The 27,106-nt window shown below is 30.8% G+C and overlaps 1 protein-coding gene across 1 annotated transcript; it reads left to right on the top strand.

Annotated features, from left to right (window-relative positions):
* The first annotated feature begins 1,069 nt into the window (after positions 1-1,069).
* Wwox (WW domain-containing oxidoreductase) lies at positions 1,070-25,508 on the top strand. The gene is made up of 7 exons (XM_065499742.1): positions 1,070-1,201; positions 1,269-1,356; positions 1,423-1,932; positions 1,992-2,171; positions 23,429-23,558; positions 24,396-24,524; positions 24,972-25,508. Exons 1-7 carry the CDS (start codon positions 1,198-1,200, stop codon positions 25,185-25,187), a joined length of 1,257 nt encoding a protein of 418 aa, XP_065355814.1. The 5' UTR covers positions 1,070-1,197; the 3' UTR covers positions 25,188-25,508.
* Positions 25,509-27,106: the final 1,598 nt, after the last annotated feature.

The following is a 27,106-nucleotide window of genomic DNA, read 5'->3' as shown; positions in this document are numbered from 1 at the left end:
CACCAATTTTGCACTGATGGGGCCATACATACTTTTTGGTTCTACGTCCAATATTTCGATATTTTACAAACGGAATGACATAATCAATATACCCGCCATCTTTTTGTTAATACCATAATAATGAATAGTTTTCCCATTTTCAGAATTTAATTAATTATGTTCTTATTTTTTTGTTTTTAATATAAGTTAATAAAAGTATATTGTAATGAAATACTAAAAAAATCCTAGTTTCTTAAGATGTTAAGATTGTAACCTATTATTTGAATATTTGGAAAAGTATGACGAAGTATGACGTCCTAGCATTTTTCAATCCAAACTTTTCAGATTTAGAATATTTTTTATTTGTAATTACCAACAGTTTAATGAGTTTTGTGTCAATTTCTTTAATTTTCAAGATTGTCTATCGATTCGAAAAGTTTAAAAGATAACGGTAATGCTAATTTAGTTGCGCAAGTCTCTTGTGTTTGTAGATACCCGAGGTAATGTCGGGTTAAGGAGAAGAAAATTTTACATGCTGTTTTGTTGTTGGGCAAGAGACTTGCGCAACTAAATTGGATAGTGTGAAAGGGGTCTAAATTATTGACATAAAATGTTTTTAAAAACTTATATTACACTAGCTGTCCCGGCCAAAGTTGTTCTGCCATAGCTGACACAAACTTTGAAGACTCCCACTATAATAGTACTCCACGTATGCAATAATAAATTTTTACTTTGTATGGGAGGTGCCATGCCCATTGTTCCTATATAGGTCAATTCTGAATCTAAACCATCCAGGGACCCACTCAAACACACAACAAATTTCATAGAAATCGGCCCAGCCGTTAAGGAGGAGTTTAGTTACTAACACACTTACAGAAGAATTATATATATGAAGAAGATAACTTGACATTATTTTTCATAGACTAAAGTTCAGTAACACCTTCAAGACTTCATTTAATATTAAAATACAGTTATGACAACGCACTCACTATCACAATATATTAAAAATTTAACATTTCCTTCCCTGTATGTAAAAAATAAAATTATATCAAACACCCTGTTGTCCAGCTGGTCAATTTTGCAAATTGCTAAAAATTACTACGAAACAAAAAAACAACAAAATCATTCATTTAAATTGCGTTTGTTATTAAATTGAAGCAAATAAACTTTTTGTGAATAAAATTCCCTAATTATAAGCCAGTTCTGCAATTAAAGAAAATGAGTAAGTAGAAATTTAAATTAGATTCGCTTATTACGAGTAGGATTAATAAAAATGTTATAACTTTTAGGTTTTATGCCCGATTCTGATAGTGAAGATGAATTGCCGCCAGGCTGGGAAGAACAAGCCACTGATGAGGGTTTAGTTTGCTATGTTAAGTAGGTAGTTTGTTTTTATAAAAAAAATACATTACATTATTTCTTTTTCAACATTTTAAAACGCAGCCAACAAACAAAAACGACACAAATGACACACCCTCGCACCGGGCGCTCAAAACGTTTAAATCGTGAATTACCAATTGGTTGGGAAAAGCGTTATGACGAACAAACTAAAAAACAAGTATTCTTTAACAATTTAACCCAACAAACTACGAATATAGATCCACGTTTGGCTTTTGCCGCCGAGGAGCCGCCCATGAATATTGCCCAAGTACGACAACGTTATGATGGCAGCACAACTGCTTTGCAGATTTTACATGGCAAAGATTTGCATGGTCGTTTAGCGGTGGTGACGGGTGCTAATTGTGGTATTGGATATGAGACCGCACGTTCCTTGGCATTTCATGGCTGTGAAGTTATATTTGCTTGCCGTAGTCGATCATCAACTGAGACCGCTATAGAAAGTATAATTAAGGAACGTCCTGCGTGTCGTAATCGTTTAAAGTGGTTGGAATTGGATTTGGCTTCCTTCAAGTCGGTGTGCAATTTTGTTGAGGAAGTGAAAAGCAGTGTAAAGTAAGTGTATTCGATGTAATATTTTTGATTTTAAGTTAATCATATTGATTTTTTTGCAGACACATCGATTACTTAATCCTAAATGCTGGTGTCTTTGCTTTACCTTATAGCGTGACCGAAAATGGCATTGAAACTACATTCCAAGTTAGTCATTTATCACATTTTTATATAACTTTACAATTGGAATCGTTATTTGATCATAATACACGCATTGTGGTGCTTTCATCGGAGTCTCATAGGTAAGTGTTTGAAATTGTAACAGTAAAAAAAAAATCATTGAAAATTGAAGCATACCTTAGGGAGCTAGAAAATGACAGTGGCATGATTAAATGCTTGAATGTATCTAAATTTCGCAAAATATTAAAGTTTTAAATTTTGGTGTTTTTAAATATTTAGCTGATATGAAAATTGTTGTTCTGTGAGGGAGTATTTTACTTAATGAATGCACTTATAAATTTCTTGCGAAATTTATTAACAGTTTGCAAATTGAGTGAACTTTTAACGTGTGTTTTGTGATTTCCAAAAAATTCTCTGTTGCTATTTAAATCATGATAATCGGTCTGAAAATAAATGGCTGATACATCGATTATTCCAACTATTTTTCGCAAATTTTTTCAATAAAATTTAGTTTCAGCAAAATTTTCTGGAAAATAAACTATTTCACATTTTAAATATATTCGAATGTTTAATCATTTTTATATTAAGAGATAAACCGTTTCTGTCAAATTTGGTGCAATATTTGCCACTATTTGTTCAGGAAACTAAAATTCGTTAATGGGTTCAATTAGGTGGTCCGAATTTGAACTAAATGATTATTGCTGGAGTATCATTATTTTCATTAATTACCTCTTAAAAGTCTACTAGTTAAAAAATATTTTGCCAATGGATGAAGAGTTAAATAAGAAATATCTGTGCCAAACAGATAAACGATTGATTATAATTATGTCCGTTTTTGGCCTCTTATTAAATTAAAAAAAAAAAAAATATGTAGCCTTTAGTTCCTTCCAAGCTAAGGACCTAAGTTCAAAATTTCATTCGGATCGGTTAAGAGGTTTAGGCGTGGTTGCGTCGCAAACAAACCAACAGTTTATATTATAATATTTATATGAATGATCATTAGTTTAATCAATAAAAATATTGCATATGGGGATATTCTTAACTTAATAATTGCAATATTTTTTTTTTTTTTATAAAAAACACTTAAATAAAACACAAAGTGAACCTTGAAATCAGATACTTAATTACGATTCTTTCCGCTTTCTGGAATTGTCGACTAACAGCACACATACATATTTTAAACTTCATTTAATATTTGCGATGGGAAGTAGGAAAAAGTAAATTCGATTTTTTTATTTTTTTTTGTTGAAAGCTAAATTATCAATTACCGGCTACAATAAAAGTAAACAATCAATAAGCAATAAAAATATATAAATATGCGTACATATGGACTTATTTGTTTTGTCTACTCTGAGTCTACTAATAATGTACTGTATGTATTAGGGTTGCAAACGTTATTATTTTGTTATTGAAAAGTAAGTTATAATAATAAATCAAGAATTTTAAAAAAGTAATTGCATGTCATTAACAAGTTTTTTGCTGGATTATAAAGAAATTCCCGAAATTGTATAAAAAAATATTCTGGGGAATTCCTTGGACATTTTTTTCCTTTGGAACCCTATTATTTATACAACATACATAACATTGATCTATAAGTAGGGCTTTGAAACAAATGAGTAATACTGCTATTTATTCAATAATAAATCAAGAATTTTAAAAGCAATGATAAATAAATATATAAGTGCTTTTTGTCGATGTTTATCAATATTGTGCAAACAATTTTAAAATATAGTTCCTAACAGTTTATTTGATCTTTGGATTCATCTAGCTATAAACTTTAAAGTCTCGTGATGAATTTAATTATTTTTGTTTTAATTTTGAGAACACATTTACATTGTTTTTTTTTAATTTAATGTATTTTTATCTTAATTAAAAGTATTTACATTCAACGGCATTGAAATACGAGTTAAAATGTTATTAGCTTTTGAGAGCGAGGTTCACACTGAAAGTTTTTAACATATAAGTTGAAACCGAGTAACGATTTTTAAACGTGTTTTGCTAATACATTTTGGATATTTGGCAAACGCCCATGTTCTGGAAAACGCAGAGTTTTCAAATCGTTTACGATTTGAAAAACGCAACACATGTTCTGAAAACCGTTTTCGTTTCAAATTGATAACGCAAATTTTAAGCAATATGCGCTTTTCAGAACATGGGTTGAACCTGTGAAAAATATCCGGTTGTTCCTGAAAAACTTTATTCGGTCAAAATGACTTTAAATGAAACCCTCGTAAATAACATTAATTTGTATAGGCAAAACCAGCAAATATTAACTTACTTACGAGATATTTTGTTTATCATTTTACTGACCTATTTATTATTCTTAAATATTTTTTTTAACTTACATACATAGGTATGCATGATTTTGATCACGTTCTATTGTGACCTTTAAACATTTGTTATTAGAGAAAGAGAGAGTATGAGTAATTTTAATCTTGAAAAACGTTTGAAAATGACTAAGAAAACGTCATTCTTTATTTAAACAGTATTAATCATTTTCAATTTTTCATGATCTAGTTTTAAAAATTTGGGTGATTATTTGAAAGTAATTAATTTCTAATCAGACATACTCGAATAATTTGAAATTGGAGCAATTATTTTCATTTAACAGGGTGCTTGAAAAAGAGTCAAAATCTATACATATTAGATATGTATTAGGCCATAAATCGGCAATAAAAGATAATAAGAATGGAACTTACAGTGGTCGACATAAGTCTACGTACGACCACAATTTTTGCCACTTTATGAGAGAAAATCCGGTAAATAAAAAATGTAATAATGCAGTTTTGTTTGAAATCTATTTTTATTGCTATGCACCAAAAAAAATGTTGTTGCAATGTAAACATGCAAAATTATTCATAAAAAACAATAAAAAAAATTGATGTCCTGTTTTTTTTTAACAGATAAGCAATGCAATTTATTAAGTCTACAGATCAAGAATGAAGAACTCGCAACAAGATCAGAATATATTGTTTATTCACGAACAATTCAAAGAACCTTAAATAATAATGGTAATAAAAGCAGAAATCCTAGTAAATTAGCGAACGGATCGCAAACTTCGTTTGGAATTCGCTCAAAAGCACTTTGAAAAGGACATGGAATTGATGGGTGAGATAAAGTATGGCGCAAAACAAATACAGCAATGGATCCGAAAAACTTACTTGCTACAGTTAAGCATGGTGTTGGCAGTGTGATGGTTTGGGGTACTGTCGCTGCTTCTGGAGTGGGAAAGTTAGTGTTTATTGAGGATAATATGGATCGTAATCAGTACAAATCCATTTTGGAACAAAATTTGAGAGCATCCGTTCATATTTTAACTCTTGGTTAAAGTTGGATTTTTCAGCAAGATAACGATCCGAAACATTGGTCTCAAATTGTCAAAGATTGGCTACTCTACCATGCCCCATGGCAATTGTACACACCACCTCAAAGCCCGGACTTAAATGTTATTGAGCACGTGTGGGAAATTCTACAACGGAAGATCCGAAAACTTCTTATTACTTGTGCACCAATGTTAAAGGAGAACCTTCCAGAAGAATGGCAAAATATAACGTCTGCAGAACTGGAAAATTTAGTTGCTTCGATGCCCAGACGTTTGTAGATGCCCGTGGTTGCCCAACGAAATATTGAATTTAATGAAAATTTGTATTCGCTTTTGTAGACTTTTGTCAACATATTTTTTTAATTTTTTGTGAATAAAAGTTAAATTAATTATAAATTTAGCGATATTTTTTTTTTATATTAATAAAAATGCATTTGAAATAAAACTGCATCATTACTTTTAATTATTATGGTTTAGAAGTCCGCGAGAAAATAATGGTCGTACGTAGACTTTTGTCAGTCAATGTATGTATGTATAACCATTTGTACAACTTATTTGTGTGATAAATCACATGACATTCTTTTAACATGATGACTACCTTGAAATCCAATTTTCTTTCTGTTAAATAAAGCTTTACGAAATTCGTTCTTAAGGTACCGACGACCATGATTGAATAGGGAAAAGTAGCAAACTACGTTCGAAACGATTGCTGTTTTATTGAAATTCTCATAGAGCTCGTTAAGAGTAGTGATTATCGTTCAAGTCCTGATTGCTAAACAAAATGTTTCAGTTCTAGTACATTTCTAATGCAGTTCTTCTTCTTATTGGGTTGCTCATCCGATTATCGGTAATAACTCCAAATAGCATTTGAATGACTGAAATGTTCATTGTATGTAAAGTACAAGTGCGGGTCAATAGGTCTGTGAATTTTTGAATTTCCCGTCTCTTAACTGCCTGTTCACTGATCCTGTGAACAGGCACCTGCCAGTTGACTCCTGTCAAAATTATAATAAGCTGCGTCAAAGAGGAGAAAAAACGAGAATTTCGTGTGGAAATTCTGCACCATCAATTTCAATGGTCAAAAAGTGGTTTACAGGCATCTCACATTGCTCAGTGGTTTCAATTTCGTATGATCACTTGGGTATGTGAAAGCTTTCCGCAAGATGAGTTTGCTCACAATCGACCACAAACGCAATCGTAACCATAGACGAAAAGTGGATCCATCACAACACACCACCGACCAAACAGCAGATACAAAACAGTGGGTTTCTCGGAGTGAATAAAGTCATGACGACCGTTTTATGAGATGCAAGCGGTATAATCCACATTGACTACCTTCAAAAGGGTAAAACAATCAATATTAGACCAACTTATTGGGTCGATTTAATGAGGATATGAAAAAACGACCACATTTGGCCTAGATAAAAGTTCTTTTTTACAAGGACAATACAGGAGTGCAGTTTCAATGGCAAAAATCCATAAATTGGCTACGAATTGCTTCCTCATCCGCCCTATTCTCCGGATTAATCCCCAAGTGACCATTTATTCTATCCAAAATGGCTCGCGGAGAGAGAATTGACTTCAACAATGAAATCATCTCACAAACAAATACCTATGCATTTGGATGAACTTGGCAAATCTTATTTTTTGGAAGAGATAAAAAAAATGAAGAAACGTTGGATAAAGTGTTTAGAGATCAAAGGATATTGTGTTGAAAAAACCTGTGTTTCATTCAAAAAACATAATTGCAAATAGTATCTCCTTTTTTCATACCCTATACATATTTGCACTTGTTTTAAAAATTAATAAACTTTAGCAGTAATAAAGTTATAAACATGTTGTCTAGTGTGCCAAAGAGCTGATGATGTTGACGATGACTAATTCACTCACGTTTCATGATTATATTGACGACTGCGAAATTATCATAGGTCAGTAAAATTTAAATAATATCTCGACAGCTACGAGTAGACTGTATAGTAGCTACATGATTTTTAGCTTTCAGTTTTCAATAATTGTTTATATATTTTATTTTTTTTATTTTTTCCCAGAATTGACAATAAGTTGTTGTTTCGTTTTGTGAAATTAGTAACAATTTAGCGCACTGGCGTACGTGCATCTCTCAACGAATCCGCAAACAATTTGCGATCGATGACGATGTTGCTTTGCTGTCTTATTGTTTTTTATACTTCTTTGAAAACAAAAAATGCTTTTGGTAACAAACTTTTATTAATTTTTTTTTAGCTGTACAGCAAATTATCCAAATCTTTTTTTGTGTATACATATGACGAAAGAAGAGATTCTTGATAATAAAAGTAACAAAACAAGAAATAACTAAAGAAACAGCAATAAAAAGGGTGGTTTGATACATAAATATTGTATCTATGTATCTAAATATTTACTGCAAACACCAAAAGAATGTTTGATAAATATGTGCTTCTTGCTGTACTTTGTTTATATGATTTTTTCTTGTATGGTTATTTTTTGTTTGCTGCTTTTTGTATTCCACAAAATTCAAGAGCAACACCACCATCACCACCACCACCGATATGGCCATACAATACAGTACACAGCACTTGGTGGAGCTACGTGAGTAATACAACGTTCCTCCCCAAGTAGTACAACATTAAACAGCAAACAAATTCGGCGCTGTGTTTGTTTATATGGAACGTACTCTGACAAACAAAAAAAGTAATACATCTTTCTAGAGAAGTCAAAATATGTATATAAAAAAAACTCATTCACCAACAATTGCGTTGTACTTTTATGTTGTTTTTTTAAACATAATTTATTTGTGTACATTAGGGTGGCACCAATAAAAGTTTTCTAAGATATCGTTTCTCAAAATGTTTGTCCTGAGTTCAGTATTTGGTGAGCTGGATCAAAGTTTAAAAAGGTGCTTTCTTAAGGATTTTTCATATTTCTCGCAAAATACACATATGTATGAAATGCATTTTCAATCCCGTATCTCTTGAGGTCAAGAACGAATCAAGCCAATATAAGATACTCTGTTCCAAAGTGAATCGTATCCAAGAGATAGCGTTCTGCAATGACCGAAACAAATGGTATTCGGACAAGGCGGGTGAGCAAAACTTTCCAACCACTTCTTTCTAAATAGTTTTTAACAGATATTGCAACATGTTGCCGAATATTACGGTTTCATGTCTGGCCGAATATTCAGTGCGTTCTTTGGCCAATAATCCCTTCAAACGAATCTGTTGTGTTCGGTACATGTTTCTGTGGTGGTCTGACCAGATATACAGAGCGTTACCTTAGCGCCATGAATATTAGGCTTTTATGTCGATTCGGCTGGTTGCTCTGGCTTCACTTACGATCTCTTACGTTTCGGGTTATTATCCATTTTTCATCGCAAGTTGAGAATGATGATTTTCTTTTATAACGTTCAAGTATCATTTCAGTATTTCAAGGTCTCTCGGTTTCAATTCGTATGGTACCCAATTTCCCTGCTTTTGGATGAATCCTGACGCTCGCAAACGTTTTGAAATTGCTGATTGACAATTCACATGATACAAAATTTTGAGTTAAACTTTGATATTAGTTGGGAACATCGACACCTTGTTTATCCTCCATACAAACGGGGCCACCCCCAATGTACAAACATATGTGACTACACATATTAGGGCAACTTTATTTTTATACCCAACATTAAAAATATGTGGGTGATTTTAGATTTTGTCAAATCATTTGACACATAAATTGGTCACGTGCACAAATCCACTGGTTGTGGTGAGAAGCTACTTTTCCTCGGATAGACTAATGTCAACTGGCAATCAAAGTTTCAAAAAATTATTGTTTTGAGCGTTTAATTTGTCGTAAAATTAGACGAAAATCCCCTGTAGTATAAATCAAATGAGGACACTTTATTTTTGTCTATATTATTAAAGATTTTTCCAAGTGGAACCTGGTAAAATCAGTGCCAAAAAATGATTTATTCAAAATAAGGCTAATCGCAACACTGGGTCAACTACTTCTGATCAAATGTGGTCTCTTTCGTTGAGTGATACCCAAAGCTTTCTAAAAGCAGCCTTAAGGATCGTTACAGGGTACATGCGAATTATCTCAGAATACAATCTGCATGAGGTAACGAAGGTTCTTCGATCATGGACTATAATTTCATCTGAACTTAGTAGTTCATCCTGGAATATCATGGGAGGAGTCATCCTAACTACAGCGCAATATAGTTGGAGTCTCCACCGAAGCATATCAGGAAGAACCTTCGAATGTACCAAAAGAACATACGGAGCTGGAACCACTGGATCGTACCACTCTACACGAAATACGAAGAGAGGTCGTAAATTCATACTTTGAGGCCGCCCATTGCACATACGGAAAAGAAGATGCTCCGGAAAACAACAGTAGTTGTGGCACAACGTTTACATAATCGGCCGAAATTTAATAGGTGTTCTCGCGAACGAACTTCATTGTGGATGCAATGTAGTTTCTTGAAGCACGCGTGGATTTGTTACTGCTTATTGGCAGACCCATTAAGCCAAAAATTAGCTTCATCGTTTAAGATGGAATTCGAGCGCCGAGAAGTTTCGGCGCTTCATGTAATCAAGCAGCTTTAGTTGTGGAGTTAATTTGATATTGTAATGGTTTGGGTCAAGATCTTTAAGTAAATTTCAGCACAATGTAGACTGGCGGATTTCAAATTCCTGCGTACGATGTGTAATCGACAGATTTGTTGAGTTTGACAACAATCCTTATGTAGTAATGCATCCAATTCTTGGTATTTTCTGGCTGGCGTGGGCGATCTTTGTCTTCCGTGTCAAAATCACCACTTCCAAACCGAACAAGCCATCTCTCGCACGTTGAAACCGATGGAACACATTCACCATAAGGTGTGCTTAAGCGGCACTTTTTTTTAAATTAAGAAGTTAAGCAAAACTTCCCGCATATGACGCTTAGTTGGCAGAAAATTCGACAATGTTGAATAACTATGTTATTAAAACCAAAAACCGCGTTCAAAAGACAAGCCATCTATTGTAAATCCCACATTTTTAAGTCATACATCCAATAGATATATTCTGGATCATTGTAGATAGCGGAGTCGATATCAACTTTCAAAGCCCCTAAATAACTTATAAACACGATTGATACACCAAATTTATGGGATATAGTCCTGGTTCGGTTACTATTTAAAATCGGGAAAATAGTCCCGGAAAATGTCTGAGATATAACGATTATTAAGTCATTAAGCATTTCAAAGTCCTTAACAATCTTCATTTTGGATTATTGATAAAATGCTAACGTAATGTAAATACATAAAGATACAAATGTTTGCCTCTAAACGTATTTTCCAGAGTATAGTAAACCCATAAACTACTAATGTAAATACATATGTCCATAAATATTCATCGACATATTCCAAACACATTTATCAGTTTTTGGAATAACCAAAATACATATAACACTTCACTTGAAATCACACAATTTTCAATTTTCAGTACTCAGTCTCAAATTTACCACCAACAAAAAAGAGGATATTCAAACTCACAATGCATTTTAAACTAATAAAATTCTCTTCATCTTTAAATATTTATCAAACATACAAAAACAAATTTGATAAGTTTACATTGTGTATTCATAAATATATACAAAAACAAAAAAAAAAAAACAATATTGTGCGCACATCCAAACTAACTGTATATACTCAAACGTTACACAGATACACAGATTGCATTACAAATTTCGTAATGCAATCTGTTCGATGTGACTTGTACTTGTGTATGAGTTTGGTTTTAATACTCTTTTCGTATACATAGATACTTTTTATTAATTGTGCGTAGTAGTGCGTACTTGCAAAGAAACATACATTAGTACATTATTTTTTATTTATTTGTCCATTTGTTTTCATTTATAAAAACTTATTATACACACTCACGTACTGCTGATGCATATAGCTTGAAACGTTATCACGTTACTATCACGTGATGTGTAAAACAACACATACATTTGACAAACTTCGCATTACAAAGAAGAAACAGATATGAAAAGCGACAACAACAGAACTGAAAATAAACGAAAATCATTTGACAGGTATTGAAAACGAAAAAAAAAGAAAAATTTCATTAAGTTTAAGTACTGTTATGGATGTCGAAATATGGTCACCACTTTAATTACGATTATTTTTAACACTTTTTCCATTTATGAACTCGACATATGACATTTATTAGACATTTAGGTAACATTTTTGGAAAAAATTTATTAAAAGTAGCGAAATTTCGAATTTCATAAAATTTCGGTGGGGTTTGAATAAATTTTAGTAACACGTTTTTCGTTATTTTGGCAGCACATTAATTGCATGGAGAGATATTTAAATGATCTGGTTTTCAACTTAAATAAATTTTGTTATACATTTGTATTGATTTTTGCATATTTTGCGTTTATTACAACAACAATTTCCAAAACAATATCAACTTTTTTTTACATGTATAAAATTTTGAAATCTCGAATAAAAAGTTGAAATGATAGACTACAAAAGAAGTGTGAATAAAAAGAGTAGTAGTTGATTTTAATTAAACTTTATGTTTAAGTCTTTCCTCTCCCAATTCTAAAGGGCCTGATTCGGAAACACAAATAGAAAATATTTTTTACAAATTTAAATGCAAATCAAAAGACTTTCTCAAATGAAAAAGTCTGTGGAAATGATGGCTTTCTCAATTGTTTTTTAAAGATTTGATGAGAGGTTTGTAATTACACTCAATAAATGAAAAAAACTATAATTTTCAATCTTTTAAATGCTGAAATAACCAAAATTGATACAACTTTGATATCAATTACATTCCAAAATACTTGAGCAATTAAACATACAATAAGTAAAGGGTTTATAAAAAAAGACATCCTTCAAGGTTTCATTCATTAATATGGTGAAGTTTACAAACGAGAAACGATTGGGAATTACTAAAAAATATTGCTGTATTTCTGGTTATAAGAGGACTGACCGAAGTAATAAAAAATATCGTAGCCGTTAGTGATCAATGAATAAACCATTTACAGAAATTGGAACGAATTTAGCTTAACGATCTAGGCCTTCACCCTTACATGATAAAATTAACTCAACTACTAAAGCCTCTCTTAATCATTTTAAACTTCTCCGATTGGACTCTACAAATGTTTAAAGAAAATACTGTTTGATGAAAATCCATTAAGCACAATATGCAGTATTGGATAGTAACAAATTCACACGGGCTTCAAGAAACTCCATTGCAACTACAAGAAGTGTGATTGGACCGTATTTTTTCAACAATAAATATGTTGTTAAAAAACTATATTTGACTAGAGTTCGAAGGTATTGTGGTACAGTGATATATGATTCAAAAATTCCACACATCTGGTCACATAATGGATCTATTAAATATAAAATTCGGTAATCATGTAATCTTGAGAAATGGTCCGTTGCTATGGCCACTTCGCTTTTGATACTGGCGTACATTTTATTTTTAAAAGGTTACGTTAAGCTCTTGGTATAAGCCAACTAGCCCATAATACTAGAAGAACTCTGGAACAATGTCGATTGAAAAATAACCAACGGTGCTGCAAATTTACTGCCCCAAGGCAGTATCCGGGGCCTTTTTTATATTCGATATATTCGTCTGATATGCCAACTTACAATCGCACTCATACATCAACATTTGCTGATGATACTGCTATTCTAAGCATTCATGAAAACCCTCAAGAAGCGTCTCGTTACTTACAAAATCACATATTTGAATTAGAAAAATGGTTAAAACAATGGAAAATTAAAGTTAACGAGCAAAAATGTACACACATATTTACATTGCGTAGAGAATCATGCCCCCCTATTCATATCAATAACCAAACAATAATTCAACAATGGGAAGTGAAATATCTCGGAATACATCTCGATCGTCGCCTTACATGGAAAAGTCATATAGATGCAAAGTTGACTGAAATAAAATTGAAATCAATTCAAATTAATTGTCTTATTGGCAGAAACTCTACGCTTAGTTTAGATTGTAAACTTCTACTTTATAACATGATCACAAAACCGATATGGTGTTATGGCATACAGTTATGGGGCACGGCCTCAGCGTCAAATGTAGAAAAGATCCAAAGACGCCAAAACAATTTTCTAAGAATGATCACAGTTGCCCCCTGGTATATAAAAAATGCGAATATACACAAAAATCTAAAGGTGCCCCTTGTAAAAACTGAGATCACGAAGAATGCTGAACAATATTTAAAAAAGTTTGAAATTCACCCAAACCCATTGGCTCGCAACATATTAGTTAACCGTGGCCATATTATGCCAATTTAACCAAAACAACCATGATTACAAAATTTTTCGTCCGGCACTGGCTGGACTTATTAAATAATAATTATTAGATATATGATTTGTACCACTTATTGTTAGTTCATTAAATAATGAAGATACAATAAAAAATTTGTGAAAGAACGTTGCTCATCTGGACTAGATCGAACAATGTTTTATGATCGAAGCAGATAAAAAATATTAAATGATGGGATCCCATTTCGATCTCCGCTAATTTTATATCCCTATAGAACGAACTTTCAGATTGTCAACAGCTGTCGCTGAGTTAACAATTTTTTGCCATGCGAGACTCGGATCGTTCCGGAACGTAAATCCAACAGTCGCGAGAACGTCTTGATTTGATAGTTTCTTACGGTGTTCCAATACATTTCTAAGATTTCACCTTTCCACCATGGCATGGATCTTTTTATTTTTTATCAGACGGCCTTTTTTGAATATAAATTTAACTATTTTCCCATTTCAAAATTTGACATCATGGTCCGGTTTTAGTTCTTAAAGTTATCTTTGGATGTACAGAAAACATTTCAAAATAATTATTTAAAACATAGCTGATGGAAGTTCATGGTACTAGACATCGTAGCTTTAGGTATTTCGCTATAAAATGTATTGGTCGTTTGATATTTTCCACCCATTTGTTGATGTTTAGTTAGTTTATGGTTCTTTTCTTGGTTCATTAATTTACAATTATTCAATATACTTGAATACTGAAAACAAAAGTTCGAAAGAATTAATACTTAATTCAATTTTCCAAATCAAATTAAATTAGAATTCATTATGAATTTATTCATAGTCTTAATTCCTTAATACTTTAGAATTTATTATTTATAGAATAAATTGCTTTATAGAATAAATTGCTTATTGAATTATTGAGTCCATAACTGGCTGAGATATGCGGAAAAAACCAGGACAACCTAGATTTTTGACCTATTTTTAACCTATATCTGGATTACTAAGACATTTAAGACATTAATATAGACAATATGGATATCTAATGATAGATATTTCAAAGACATTTGCAACGACGTATATAAGACCATAGTAAGTTGGACCTACAATGGGTCAAAATCCAAAAAATATTTTTTAACCCGATTGAAATTGAAAAAACAAAAAAAAAATTTCAAAAAAAAAAATTTAAAATTTAAAAAAAAAATTTAAAATTTAAAAAAAAAATTTTAATTTTTTTTGCAAAAAATTAAAAAACAGCTTGGCACAGCCGAATATAGCACACTTACTTACTTGTTTTAATTCAAATCCATTACAAAATTGCTTTATAAAATTAAAGGTTGGGTAACGAATCAAAACGGTTAATTTAAATTATTTATAGAATATCGGTAACGGTTTTCAGTGGTAACGGTAATTGAGCTGAAAGGGATTTTTTACGGTAACGGTAGCTTAGCGGTAACCGTAGCAAACCTTGATAAAATTGTTCTTTAATTGAAATATATTACAAATACGATTTATAATTTTTTTTAAAATAATTTTGTAAATGATTAAAAAGAAAAAGTTTTGGAACTGCTTTGTGATTTTTAGATTTGGTCTAGAAGCTACGTGTAACTAGTTTTAAACAACCGTTGTTTCTATTAACTTTAATAAAAGCAGTTTAGAATCACAATATTATTGGACATAACGGGTTTTGGAAATATTGGTTTTACTTCCAGAGATTTCATTAAAGAATTTGATGAGGTGGTGATTATAACCGCTCTAGTCTTGTTTAAACATTTCCCTGCAGTGTCTCTATTTTGTTTATTTAAATTTTATTGAACATTTTTAATTAACCCTAAAAACACAGAACTGACAAAACAATTCATAATACTAGCAACAATTTGTTTGAGAATTTCAAAAGAGCACGTGATGGATGAATTTTATGAAGGTCATATAAAAAAGTATCTGTTGTTCCAGAAATAGTTGATGGTGTGGACAGTTCTATTGAAATAGATAAACATGTGACATACATACATATGTATTCAGAAAATAGGCAATGTTAAGACTAAGACTCATATACAAACAAATGTGCAACGTATTAGAAACAAATGTATGCAGTATGTTTTTATTTATAAATGCTAATGATAACAATTGTTTAGCTGATTTAATTAGTGACCTCTAGAACATTCACAAGATAAAATATAAATTGTTTGGAGCCCTCTGAATAGTAAACCATATATTGTTAGATTTATAGGTATTTAAGAAAGATTTATAGATAATATTTGTATAGTTTCCAATCCAAGTTTAAGCTTTACATTATATTTTAATTGCTTTCCAAATAACTTTATTTTTTGATACATTTTATTTTTCTAAAATTCCATCACCATTTAATAATTTAATAAAAATCATATGAAATTGAAAATAAATAACAAACTTCAAAATAGTCAACCATGAAGTCATCATAACATTTCAATTAGTTGTTATTCTTATTTTTTTTTCTTAGCTAATTATGCATAATTTTGTAATAAAAAATAAAAATTCTAGAGAAATGTTTGCTATTTTACGCAAATTGTTTACTTAAACAATAATATGTTTAGCGTTATTTTTTTTTGTTTACAAAATAGAATTCTATCAATAAATTCTGTTTTGATATGATTTACATTAAGTATTATTTACTTTTACGTTGTAGAATTAGCAAAGGCGCTATTTACAATAAATAAGGAACAAGTTTACATATTGATAATAATATGTTTTATACATATTTGTTTTACACATTAACATATTTACACTTGTACGAGTTTAGGCGTACATTGGAGTATTTGTGTATTTTAGATTAACTTTTGCAATAACACAAATATTAGTTCATATAAATATTCTATAATTAAACAAATTGATAAGTAATGAACGACCTCATAATGTAAATGAATTTATAAATGTGTTTTATTCATACAAAATAGTTTTATATTGCAACAACACACTATTTCCTCAAAAAATTTCCTATGTTTTTTATTAGTATTTATTTAATTTTTAAAAAAAAAAATTGTTTTTAGACCTACCTCACACGAATGTGTATTGGTTTGTTTATTTAATTGTAAATATTTATTTATTATATCAGTATCAGAAACTGTGTAAAATGACTTAATAGTCCGAATGATATATTCATTCGAGACTTCGAGACAAAAACCTAGAAAAATATTTGTGTATGATGAAAATGATGTCATTATATATCCATTACCATGAGTCCCGCTTAGGTTGCTATCTTAAATCGGCCGCCAAATAACTTACATACCGATGACTTAATATAAAAAGGCCCTAACTCGTGTTTTTTTAAGTCGAGATTATTTTTGACTAATTATGATATATGATCGGACCATTTATCGAAATAAACGAATTCCTAGACTTCAAAAAAAAAAAAACACGAGTTAGGGCCATAGATCTTTTCAACGATGTATATAACGCCGGAAATTGATCAGAAAAATATTTTTTATCCCAAATTATTTTATGCATATTTTTAGTTTTTAATTAAGTATTTTTATTGGGTGTATTAGGGTTTTATGTGGGATGGCGTATCTTTTGAAAGCGGTATTTGTTTTAAATAATTTATATTTCACATATCTTTCTTTATACTGTAAAATATCGAAGACAAAGATCGCACAGGCCAGCCAAAAAAGTTTGAAGACCAAGAATTGGGGACATTACTCCATAAAGATTGTTGTAAAACTCAACAAGAGCTTTCAAAATAATTGGGAGCTACTCAAGCAGCAATTTGCGAGCAGCAGGATTCATCTAAAAGCGGGGAAATTGGGTACCATACGAATTGAAGCTTCAATGCTATAAAAGAAAATAATTTTTGCAAACGAATCATTACTTGCGATGAAAAGTGGATCCATTAGCGAAGCGTACCAGATCGTATGTGAAGCCCAGTCAACCAGCCGAAACGACACAAACCCAAATATCCATGGCAATAAAGGTAATTCTCTGTGGGAGCTAAAGAGTCTTATCTATTATGAGCTGCTGAAATCTGATTAGACCATCACAGGGAAGGAACCTTTACCGAAGCAACTGATTCGCTTGAAGCGAGCATTTTCAGCCAGACATGAAACCGTAATATTCCATCATGACAACGTTCGGCGACATATTGCAATACCTGTTAAAAACCATTTAGAATGAAGTGGTTGGAAAGTTTTGCCTCAACTGCTTTATAGTCCAGACCGTGCCCCATCCGATTACTATTTGTACCTATTCGTTAGTTTCGTATAGTGTTTATAAAACACCGGTTTGCCGGTTAACCGAAAATTGGCCTTTTTAGAAAATCGGGTTTAAAAAAAACGGTTTAACCAGTTAACCGACATTGAAAGGAATTATTTTAAAAGCTTTTTAAAAATGATCGTCTCTTTGATTTGAGTTGCCTCCTTAACAGTAGGAAGGAGGGATTATTTGGCCTCGAAATATTCATAACGCCATAACGAATTACAGCTTATGCCTAAAAATAGCCTCTTCCAAGAACTGCCAATTCGATCTATATTATACGAAGCCGAAACTCTGGAACTCAACTCCTAAGTTTTAAGGTCTCCACAAAAATCCAAATTGAGTTATGTTTGGTACTCCACCATCAATGTAAAAGTTATTTTAACTAAACCGATACCAATGCGAGAGTGAGACGAAAACCTCTCGAAGACAGCGAAAAATAGACGCCCTGATTAGCCTTAAGAGATCATGACAATGACGCACGAGTTCATTCTCCACCCTGAGCTGAATTACGACTGGAGCGTAATTTGTCGGATCTAGGGGATCTTTGAATCTCATTTCCGTATTTTAAACTACTTTTCATTTCTAAGCTTCTATAGAATTAATTTTTTTTTGTTTCTGGAAACTGTGTACAATTCCAAATCAAAATATGTCATTCTTTAAACTGCGTCAAACGCTTTGAACTTGCCATTTTAGTAGATTTCACAGAATTTTGTGTGTATATGGAAATCAAAACAAATGCAAAGTCCAAGCTTAACGAAATTACTGGTTATATTCATGAATTAATACCACGTCTAGCTTTTATGTCTTCATTCATTATTATTTTTAATTATTGTTTATTATTGTGCTTATTGTACCGCTGTTATTATTATTTTATTTACATATTGTACATAAGTATATTTTTCTCTCAATTTGTTTATTTCTTTTTTATTGTGATTGTGGTTTTCATCCTATAATTTGTTTTTATTTTACATTTCTATATTTTTTACACAGATACTAACCTATACACATTTGCAAACATTTTACTTTTGTGTACTGTTTATGTATCTTTATCTGTACTGAATTCCAATAGCGTACATTGAACGTTGTCTTTACTCAATGCACTGCGTCCAAAGTCCAGTTGAAAGAAGTTGCTGCTGGTGGGCTTACGAGGCGTGCGACTAAAAACGAGACACAACCGGCGTTTTTTTTTTTTATTAGTTTTCTTTAAAATTCAGCTGCTTTTATAAACAGCAGATACTCGCATGCATGTGCCTAATAAATTTTTACTCTATGTTCATTGTTTTGTTTTTCTTTACTTTACGTTTAACGAAAATGACAACATACTTGTAGATTTTTGCACAATGCAGAGATTTCAAAGAGTTGTTAATGTAATTGGATCTAGGTTTTACATATTCAAGATTTTTTAAGTGGCTTGTGTATAGATATTTTGTAAAGTCTCCAAAATTGTATTGATTTGAAGAATTATTCCGGTAATTGACTCATCCATCAAGTCAAGTACTTACCCAATTGGTTTTTAGTAAGTCATTACTTTGATAACACTAGCACTACTTACATGTAACGCAAGAAAACATAGAAGCTACCATCACCATGCAACAAATGACTACAAAATTTCCAATTGAAATTCTCAAGTTTCGAATTTTATTTTAGAAAATTCTAATTGAATTTCAGAAATTTCCAATTATATTTTTATACCCATCACCTTCGTCCGTCTGTCTGTCTGTTGAAATCAATTTTCTGAAGACCCCAAATATTTTCGGGATCCAAATCTTCAATAATTCGGTCAGCCATGCTTTCGAAATGTTTCCTATCTAAAATCAGCAAAATCGGTCCACAAATGGCTGAGATATGAGGAAAAAACCAGGACAACCTAGATTTTTGACCTATATCTGGATTACTTAGTCATTAATATAGACAATATGGATATATAATGACGTATATAAGACCATAGTAAGTTGGGCCTACCAAGGGTCAAAATCAGAAAAAATATTTTTTAACCCGAATTTTTTCACCAAAAAAAAAAATTTTAAATTTCAAACAAAAAATTTTAAAATAGCAATTCCAAAATTTTTTTTTCCAAAATATTAAAAAAACAACTTTGTAAAAAAATAAATTATGTTTACCTAAAAATATTTAAAATTTGTATTTTGAAGTATAATTTGGTGAAGGGTATATAAGATTCGGCATAGCCGAATATGATCGCTCTCTTACTTGTTAAATTTTCTAATTGGAATTGTGTAGTAAATAAGCAGTTATATTTCAGATACTAAACAAGTCATTCTTCGGCTACTTCTAAGTAATGCAGACGTTAAAAAACTCATTAAAAATTAAATTATTCAACAACTGCAATTTCTTCCAAGATTCCATACCTTTGCCTCCTCTGCTACAACTGATACAAATGAACAAATAATAAAATTGAGCACACATTCATTTGGCTAACTGACTGCGTCTTAAAATAAACTTCAGTACATATAAAACAACAATAACAGGCAAAAAGTTGTTTTTTACTAAAGTTGGACAAAAGATTGCGATTAATATTTGTAAGGGGCCTTTTTTGCACAAAAAAAAGATCACGAAATTATACAATTATTGATAATAATTGAGATTTAATTGTTTTATAAAATGTTTGCAATATTTACTTTAATAATCAATCACATACATACCGGAACAGAAAAGTATGGAAAATGATAAGGAGCAGCAGCATACAAATATAAGAATGCTTTAGGCCAGATGCTATTAAAAATATCAATGATGTTATTGATTTGTTGATTGTTACTTATAGTACCGGTTACAGTCTGGTTTTTAGCAGGCACGTGATCAATTGCTGCAAACAAATTTACTAAAATGTAAATTAAGTTTAAGCGAACCAAAAGATAAAATTAAGGATACTAACGTGCATAGTCGCCATGAAACAAACCAATGAAATGAGCTGCGATTTTAGTTTCATCCGCAATATTTGGGTTACACTATTCCTGTTTTCCAATCTACATGAAATGAGTTTTTTAATCGTATTGATTGGCAATGTTAATCAATTGGTAGAAGTTTTGAATAATGATTTTGAGTTAAAAGAAGTCAATGGAATACTTGTATGAAACCAAACCCAGATTTCTTTCGCTCAGAAAACAAACGATATCGCGGTAGGGTCATTAAGAAAAAAAATAATTTTTGGCTAATACAAAATGCCTTAAAACGTATATGCTTTTTGGAAGATTCTTTAACTTTTGTAAATTGCGGAAACTGTCAGTTTTGTTTTGATATTTGTGAAGTAAACAGACTCAGCTATGGACAATAGCGGGAATACTCGTGATTACTATTTTACCGGAAAAATTCAATCGAAATGTATCATGGTCGAGAATGACCCTTTTCATTTGAACAGATGCATAAATAACTAAATTTGCACTTCAGTTTTTTCAGGTTTTTATAGACGCAGTGTCCGACAAGAATGTTCAATTTAAATGCTTGACTTTTCTTTCTTTAGGTTTTTTCAAAGTCACATGTGTGTGAACAAGCCGCAGACTATATGGTTTCTCTTAGAGAATATCCGACTTATTTCCGTAAGTCGTCGTTAATTCTTAATGCTATAAAAAGAGCATTTGAGGCCATCAGTGCAATAGTGGTGTAACCCAAAATTTTTGTTGGTTGCAGTTTTGGTGTTACATACATTCCTTACATTACCAACTATTAATATAATGTGGAGTAAGCCACCTTTTGGTACTCAAAACCAGATGGAGCTGAAAAAATTGTTTTTGGAGAGCAAAATTGGTGTAAGTTACCCCTACGTCTAAGTAAATAGTTTGGGGTTACACCACTTTTGCGCTGATAGCCTCAAATATGGTTTTTCTTGTACCAGCTAAATCTTTACAGGGGTTTAACATCGAGGTCAAGGCCAAGGAATTGTACTACTGCTGGTCAGTTTAATATGTGGGGGTGTCATAGCAACATTCCCATAAACTGGTCATAAATTAGTAACGCCATAGTCTATTCAGCGCAGAAGAAGAAGTTGCTCCCGACCTCAGTTGTATCAAAATTATTCTTATTTTTCTCTGTATCAACTATGGGCCAAACACAACATTCATGCGGGGTCCTTCGACCGTTTTGTTGATGGAGTCTCTATAAATGTCGTTGAAAACAAGCTGCCTTATACGGATCCAATTGATCAAATTACCTCGTATACTAGAAGGTCCATCCTGACATGCTTCGGGGCAAACTCTAGCTGTGAGATGTTTCTGTTAGGGTGACTCCATCGATGGCGTTATGTACCATGATTGGGAGAACTTTCGTTTCCTCGTGTAGATGGTGTTCTGAATTTATTTGCATGCAAGTGGCAGTCCTTAAGTCGAGACATTTGACAGCTTTTAATATTTATCATAGAGTATCACCACACTAGAGCAGCGTAATTGACCACTGACCAACCAATGGTCTTGTAGGTAGCTAACTATCCATGTCCCAAGAGGCGGTCAAAGAAGGAATTTGGACTCCATCGACTACGTCGCCAATATAAAGCGGGCAAGTATTGAAGAGCGTTCCCGAAGACCTCAGTGGGAGTTTTAGGTAACGCGCAGTTGTTTAAAGAACTAAAGGGTATCCCAAAATTAAACAGGATTTTGAAGGATTTTCTTTAGATTGTTATTTTTTTTGGAAAATTATGCTTCATTACTTAGGTTGGTTTTCATTATTTTTCAAAAATAGTTCAACAATGAACACGCTTTGTTTCTGGTGTACTACTCCATTTTTACTAAACCTAAACTGTAATTTTTTTGAGTTGCGGCGAATTCAAATCTTGAGTAAATTTCGGGAGAGTATTGGCATTTCAGGCTTGATTTTCATCTTATTTATTGTGCAACAACGTCTCCAAATTATCCAGCTCTATTACGAAAATCTGCATTCTTTGAGATGCTGTTCGTGTACTCATTGGGTGATATCACACCTCTGCATTTTTTTTTTAGGGGATTGTGTGAATTAAAAAGTCTTCGTCGATAAACCAGCTATGATTATTGTCTTGAAAGACATTACTCTCGTAATTCGCTATATATCGGTAACAATATTAGAAAAGGGTTTTAAAATTGGACCTTGAAATTTGTTAAGAATTGCATGCTGAAGTCAACATCCCGTATAAATAACCAGTTCTAACTAATTTATTATTGTCTCAAAACTTTTAAAAAATTACTAAATATAACTAGTTCGCACTGCGACTTCAACTCCAGTTTAAAGGCCCTTTTATCTTTCAATTCCCTAGCCGGCCTGTTTAAAACGTGACTTTATGTACAGAGCCTAACCACACGATCATCGCCAACATGTGATTTAAACTGCGTATATATTCTTATATACAAACATATTTCTCGTTTTTTTTTTTTGTTTGGTTTTTTTCTCATATGCAAATTTATTTTAATTTATGTATTTTTATTGGCGCTGTTTGGTTTTAATTATTATTATTTATAAAATTTATGTGGCATTTTCAATAATAATTGTTTTATTTTTGTTAAATGCGTTTTATTGCAACTAAAACGAGTTGAATTGACTTGATTTCTATTTGATATTTTACTATATTTGACTATATTTTCTATCTATTTTAGATTTAGCAAATTGCCAACGGACAATTTAACCCCACAACATTTATCACCACCTCCGGACAAATACTGGAGTATGACGGCCTACAATAATGCTAAATTGTGTAATGTTTTATTTGCGTCAAAGTTGGCTAAGGTAAGTTGTTGGATGAGAGAGAGAAGGTCAATGAACTTAATATTAAATTTTGCTTAATATCTAGTTTCTTATCAGATATTATAGGTTGGGAATATTAACTAAATGGAATTTGAAATGGAGATAATTAGATCTAATTTTTTTTAAGATTTCTTCCAAGGATTTTGAAGCTTAAAATCCTTTCTTCTTCATCTTTATTTGTCTATTCGTTTTTTGAATTTTGGCTACCAATGCAAATTCTATCTTATTAGTATTCAATATATAATGTATTTGCATTAGTCCTTTATCAATCTTAATTCCTAAATTCAGCCCATTTATGGGGGCATGGTTTTGATAATATAGTGAAGTTTTAACAAATTTCGTTAGGAGTAACTTTATTTTATAACAAATTGAAATGTAGATAATAATAAAATTTCTCTAAGATTTATAAAAGATTTCGAAGCATTCAAATCCTTTAGCAATCTTAATTCCTAAATTCAGCCCATTTATGTGGGCGTGGTTTTGAAAATGTATTTTTAAAAGTGAAGTTTTAACAAATTTCGTTAGGAGTAAATTTATTTTATAACAACTTGAAATGTATGTAGATACATAATTAGATAAAATTTCTGACTGACATTCAAATCCTTTAGCAATCTTAATTCCTAAATTCTGCCCCTTTTAAGGAGGCATGGTTTTGAAAATATAGCCTATTTATAAGAGGATTTTGAACAAATTTCTTTAATATTTTATAACAACAGTAGATTTTAAATTCTTTCAAAATAACTAAACAACCAATTTGTAATTATAGCTAATTGAATTAATACCGCTATTTTTTGTTTGTTTATTTTTTTATATTTTTAGCTTTGGAAGCATCGTGGTATATCCGTGTTTTCAGTACACCCTGGTAATTTAGTTTCCACAAATATATCGCGTAATTGGTGGTTCTACCGTTTACTGTTTGCCCTAGTACGACCATTTACAAAATCTCTGGTAAATATCAATATTTAAATAATGTTCTTTGTTTTTGTTTTCCAAGTTAATTGAATTGATTCAATGCTAAATTGCTGTTGTTTTGTTTGCGGTGAGGCTGATGGTTAAATTGACATTAATTTAAACACTTGTTTTGCTGAGAAAAACACTAAACCAAGAACTGGCTATTTAATTTTTGCTTTACAAACATTTCAACTCATAAGTTTGAATAGCAGATATTCAAGAACAAAGTCAAGTTGCATGATGACAAAAAAAAAACACAAAGCCGAACAAAACAACAATATTTGAATCATCTTTGTGAAAAAAAATTAAAAGAAAACAAAACAAATCTGTGCCATATGTTAATTATCATTGTATTCCTTATTACTTTCCCATTGTCTTTCAATATTTTTTCCGCATTTTTCTTTTTTTTTTATTGTATTTTTTTTTCTGTTTTAATTTTTGTAGCAACAGGCTGCTGCCACTACCATTTATTGTGCTACTGCCAATGAACTAACTGGCCTTACAGGGCTTTACTTTAATAATTGCTATTTCTGTGAGCCCAGCAAACTTTCACAAAACGAAATGCTACAAAACCAGCTATGGTCTGTTACGGAAGGAATGCTGTCCGTTTTAAAGGAATCATTGGCCAATAAACTAACTGCCGGAGAGTTTTTATATTAAACACAAAGAAAGTTGCAAATATTTTAAAAATAATATTCAACTGTTTGCAATTGGAAATGGATTACAAATTTTGGTGGGTTTTAGTTTAATGGGACTTTCTTATTAAATTCCTATTCGAAAGTGTTTTATTATTCAGAAAAATATGGATTTTTGAATTGGAATACCTAGTATTTATTTACATTACCAAATATAATTGTTTTTAAGGTGATAGTGACTTTAATGATGTTAAGTTTTCGAAAATTTAATTGCAAGTTGATTCGGAAAAGAAGAAAACAGCAAATAAAATGATATTTTTTTTTTAATTTTCAAACTCTAAAATAATTTTTCTTATTATGATGTTAATTCGAAATTGTTGAAATCAGCTGGTGATTTTTTAATGTGAAACAAATTTGGATTTTTTAAAAATGTTCGAATTCGAAAATGATTTTTATAAAGCGATTTTTAATTAATTTTCAAAACATTTTCGAATTCGAAAGTTATAAAAAAAAGTATTTTAGGGCCTGGCTCACTAAATGCGAACGAACATTTTCTTTCTTATGTTATATTGAAAACAATAAAAATAAGAAAGGAAATGTTCGTTCGCATTTAGCCCTTAATTAACTTTCGAATAATTCTCATTCGAAAATTTCCCAAACACTTTTAAAAATTATAGATTTTTGTGAAATGTTCGAATTCGAAAATGATTTTTAATTAACTTGTATTATTATTCTAATGTTAATTATAAAAAATAAATTAATTCAAGAATTTCGAAAAAATCGAATTTTTCAATTCGGTTTTTTATATATTCGAATATTTGAATGAGAAGCAGGAAATGAAGCTGAAATTTGGATTTTTGAAAAATTTTCAAATTCGAAATGATATTTATAAAAAGAGTATTAAACACATAATTTTCGAATTCGAAAATTATTTTTAATTCATTTTCGAAAATGTTTAAATCAAAAATAAAAAACGTTGATTCACAAAATTACAAAAACATTCAAAATTATCCTGGAATTTGGATTTTTAAAAATTTTCGAATTCGAAATTGATTTTTATAAAATGCGTTTTGATTTAATTTTGAACATGAATTTTTATTATTATTCTGATGATTTCTAGAATTTCGAAAAATATTTGAATTTTTGAATACACCTGTTTTGGATTTTTAAGAGTTTTAATTCATTTTCGAAAAATTTTCAAAATCTAAAAAATCGAATTTTGGAATTTTGAGTTTTTTAAAAAAAAAATATTAAAAATCGAAAATAATTTTTATAGAGTTTTAAAAAAATTTTAAAAAGTAACAAAAATTGTTTGGAAGATGAAGGCGGAAATTAATAATTTTTATTATAATCTGATGTTAATAAAATTAATATTTAAATTTTCTAAGGGGTGATTTTGAAAAATTTTAATATTTAAAAATTTTTAATTAGTTAATTATAAAAACAATGAATTCCAGAATTTCGAAAAATATTCCAATTTTTAAAAGTAGATTTTGAAAAATTTGGATTTTTGAACAAAAAATCGAATTTGAAAATGTTTTATTAATTACAAAAAACAAAAATTTTTGAAAAATATTCGATTTTAATGTTGATTTTGAAAAGTTTTAATTCGAAAATGAATTTTATTTTTGCGATTTTAACTATAAATGACTGTGATTTCGAAATCACTATATTATATTCTGATGTTAATTGTAAAAGACAATGATTACAAGAATTTCAAAAAATATTCAAATTTTTAAATGTAGATTTTAAAAAATCTGAGTTTTTGAAAACTTTTGGAATTCGAAAATGATGTTAACTATAAAAGACGGTGATTTCGAGAATTTCGAAAAATTTTCAAATTCGAAAATAAATTTTTATTTTGATTATTTCAAGAATTTCGAAAAAAAATCGAATTTGAAGTCAAAATTTGTGAGTTTAGCAAGAACATACACATTTATTGGT

Source organism: Calliphora vicina, chromosome 2 (assembly GCF_958450345.1).
Source record: "Calliphora vicina chromosome 2, idCalVici1.1, whole genome shotgun sequence".
Lineage (NCBI taxonomy): Eukaryota > Metazoa > Arthropoda > Insecta > Diptera > Calliphoridae > Calliphora > Calliphora vicina.
The sequence above is the reverse complement of the archived record's forward strand: the minus strand, read 5'-3'. Positions and strand labels throughout refer to the sequence as shown.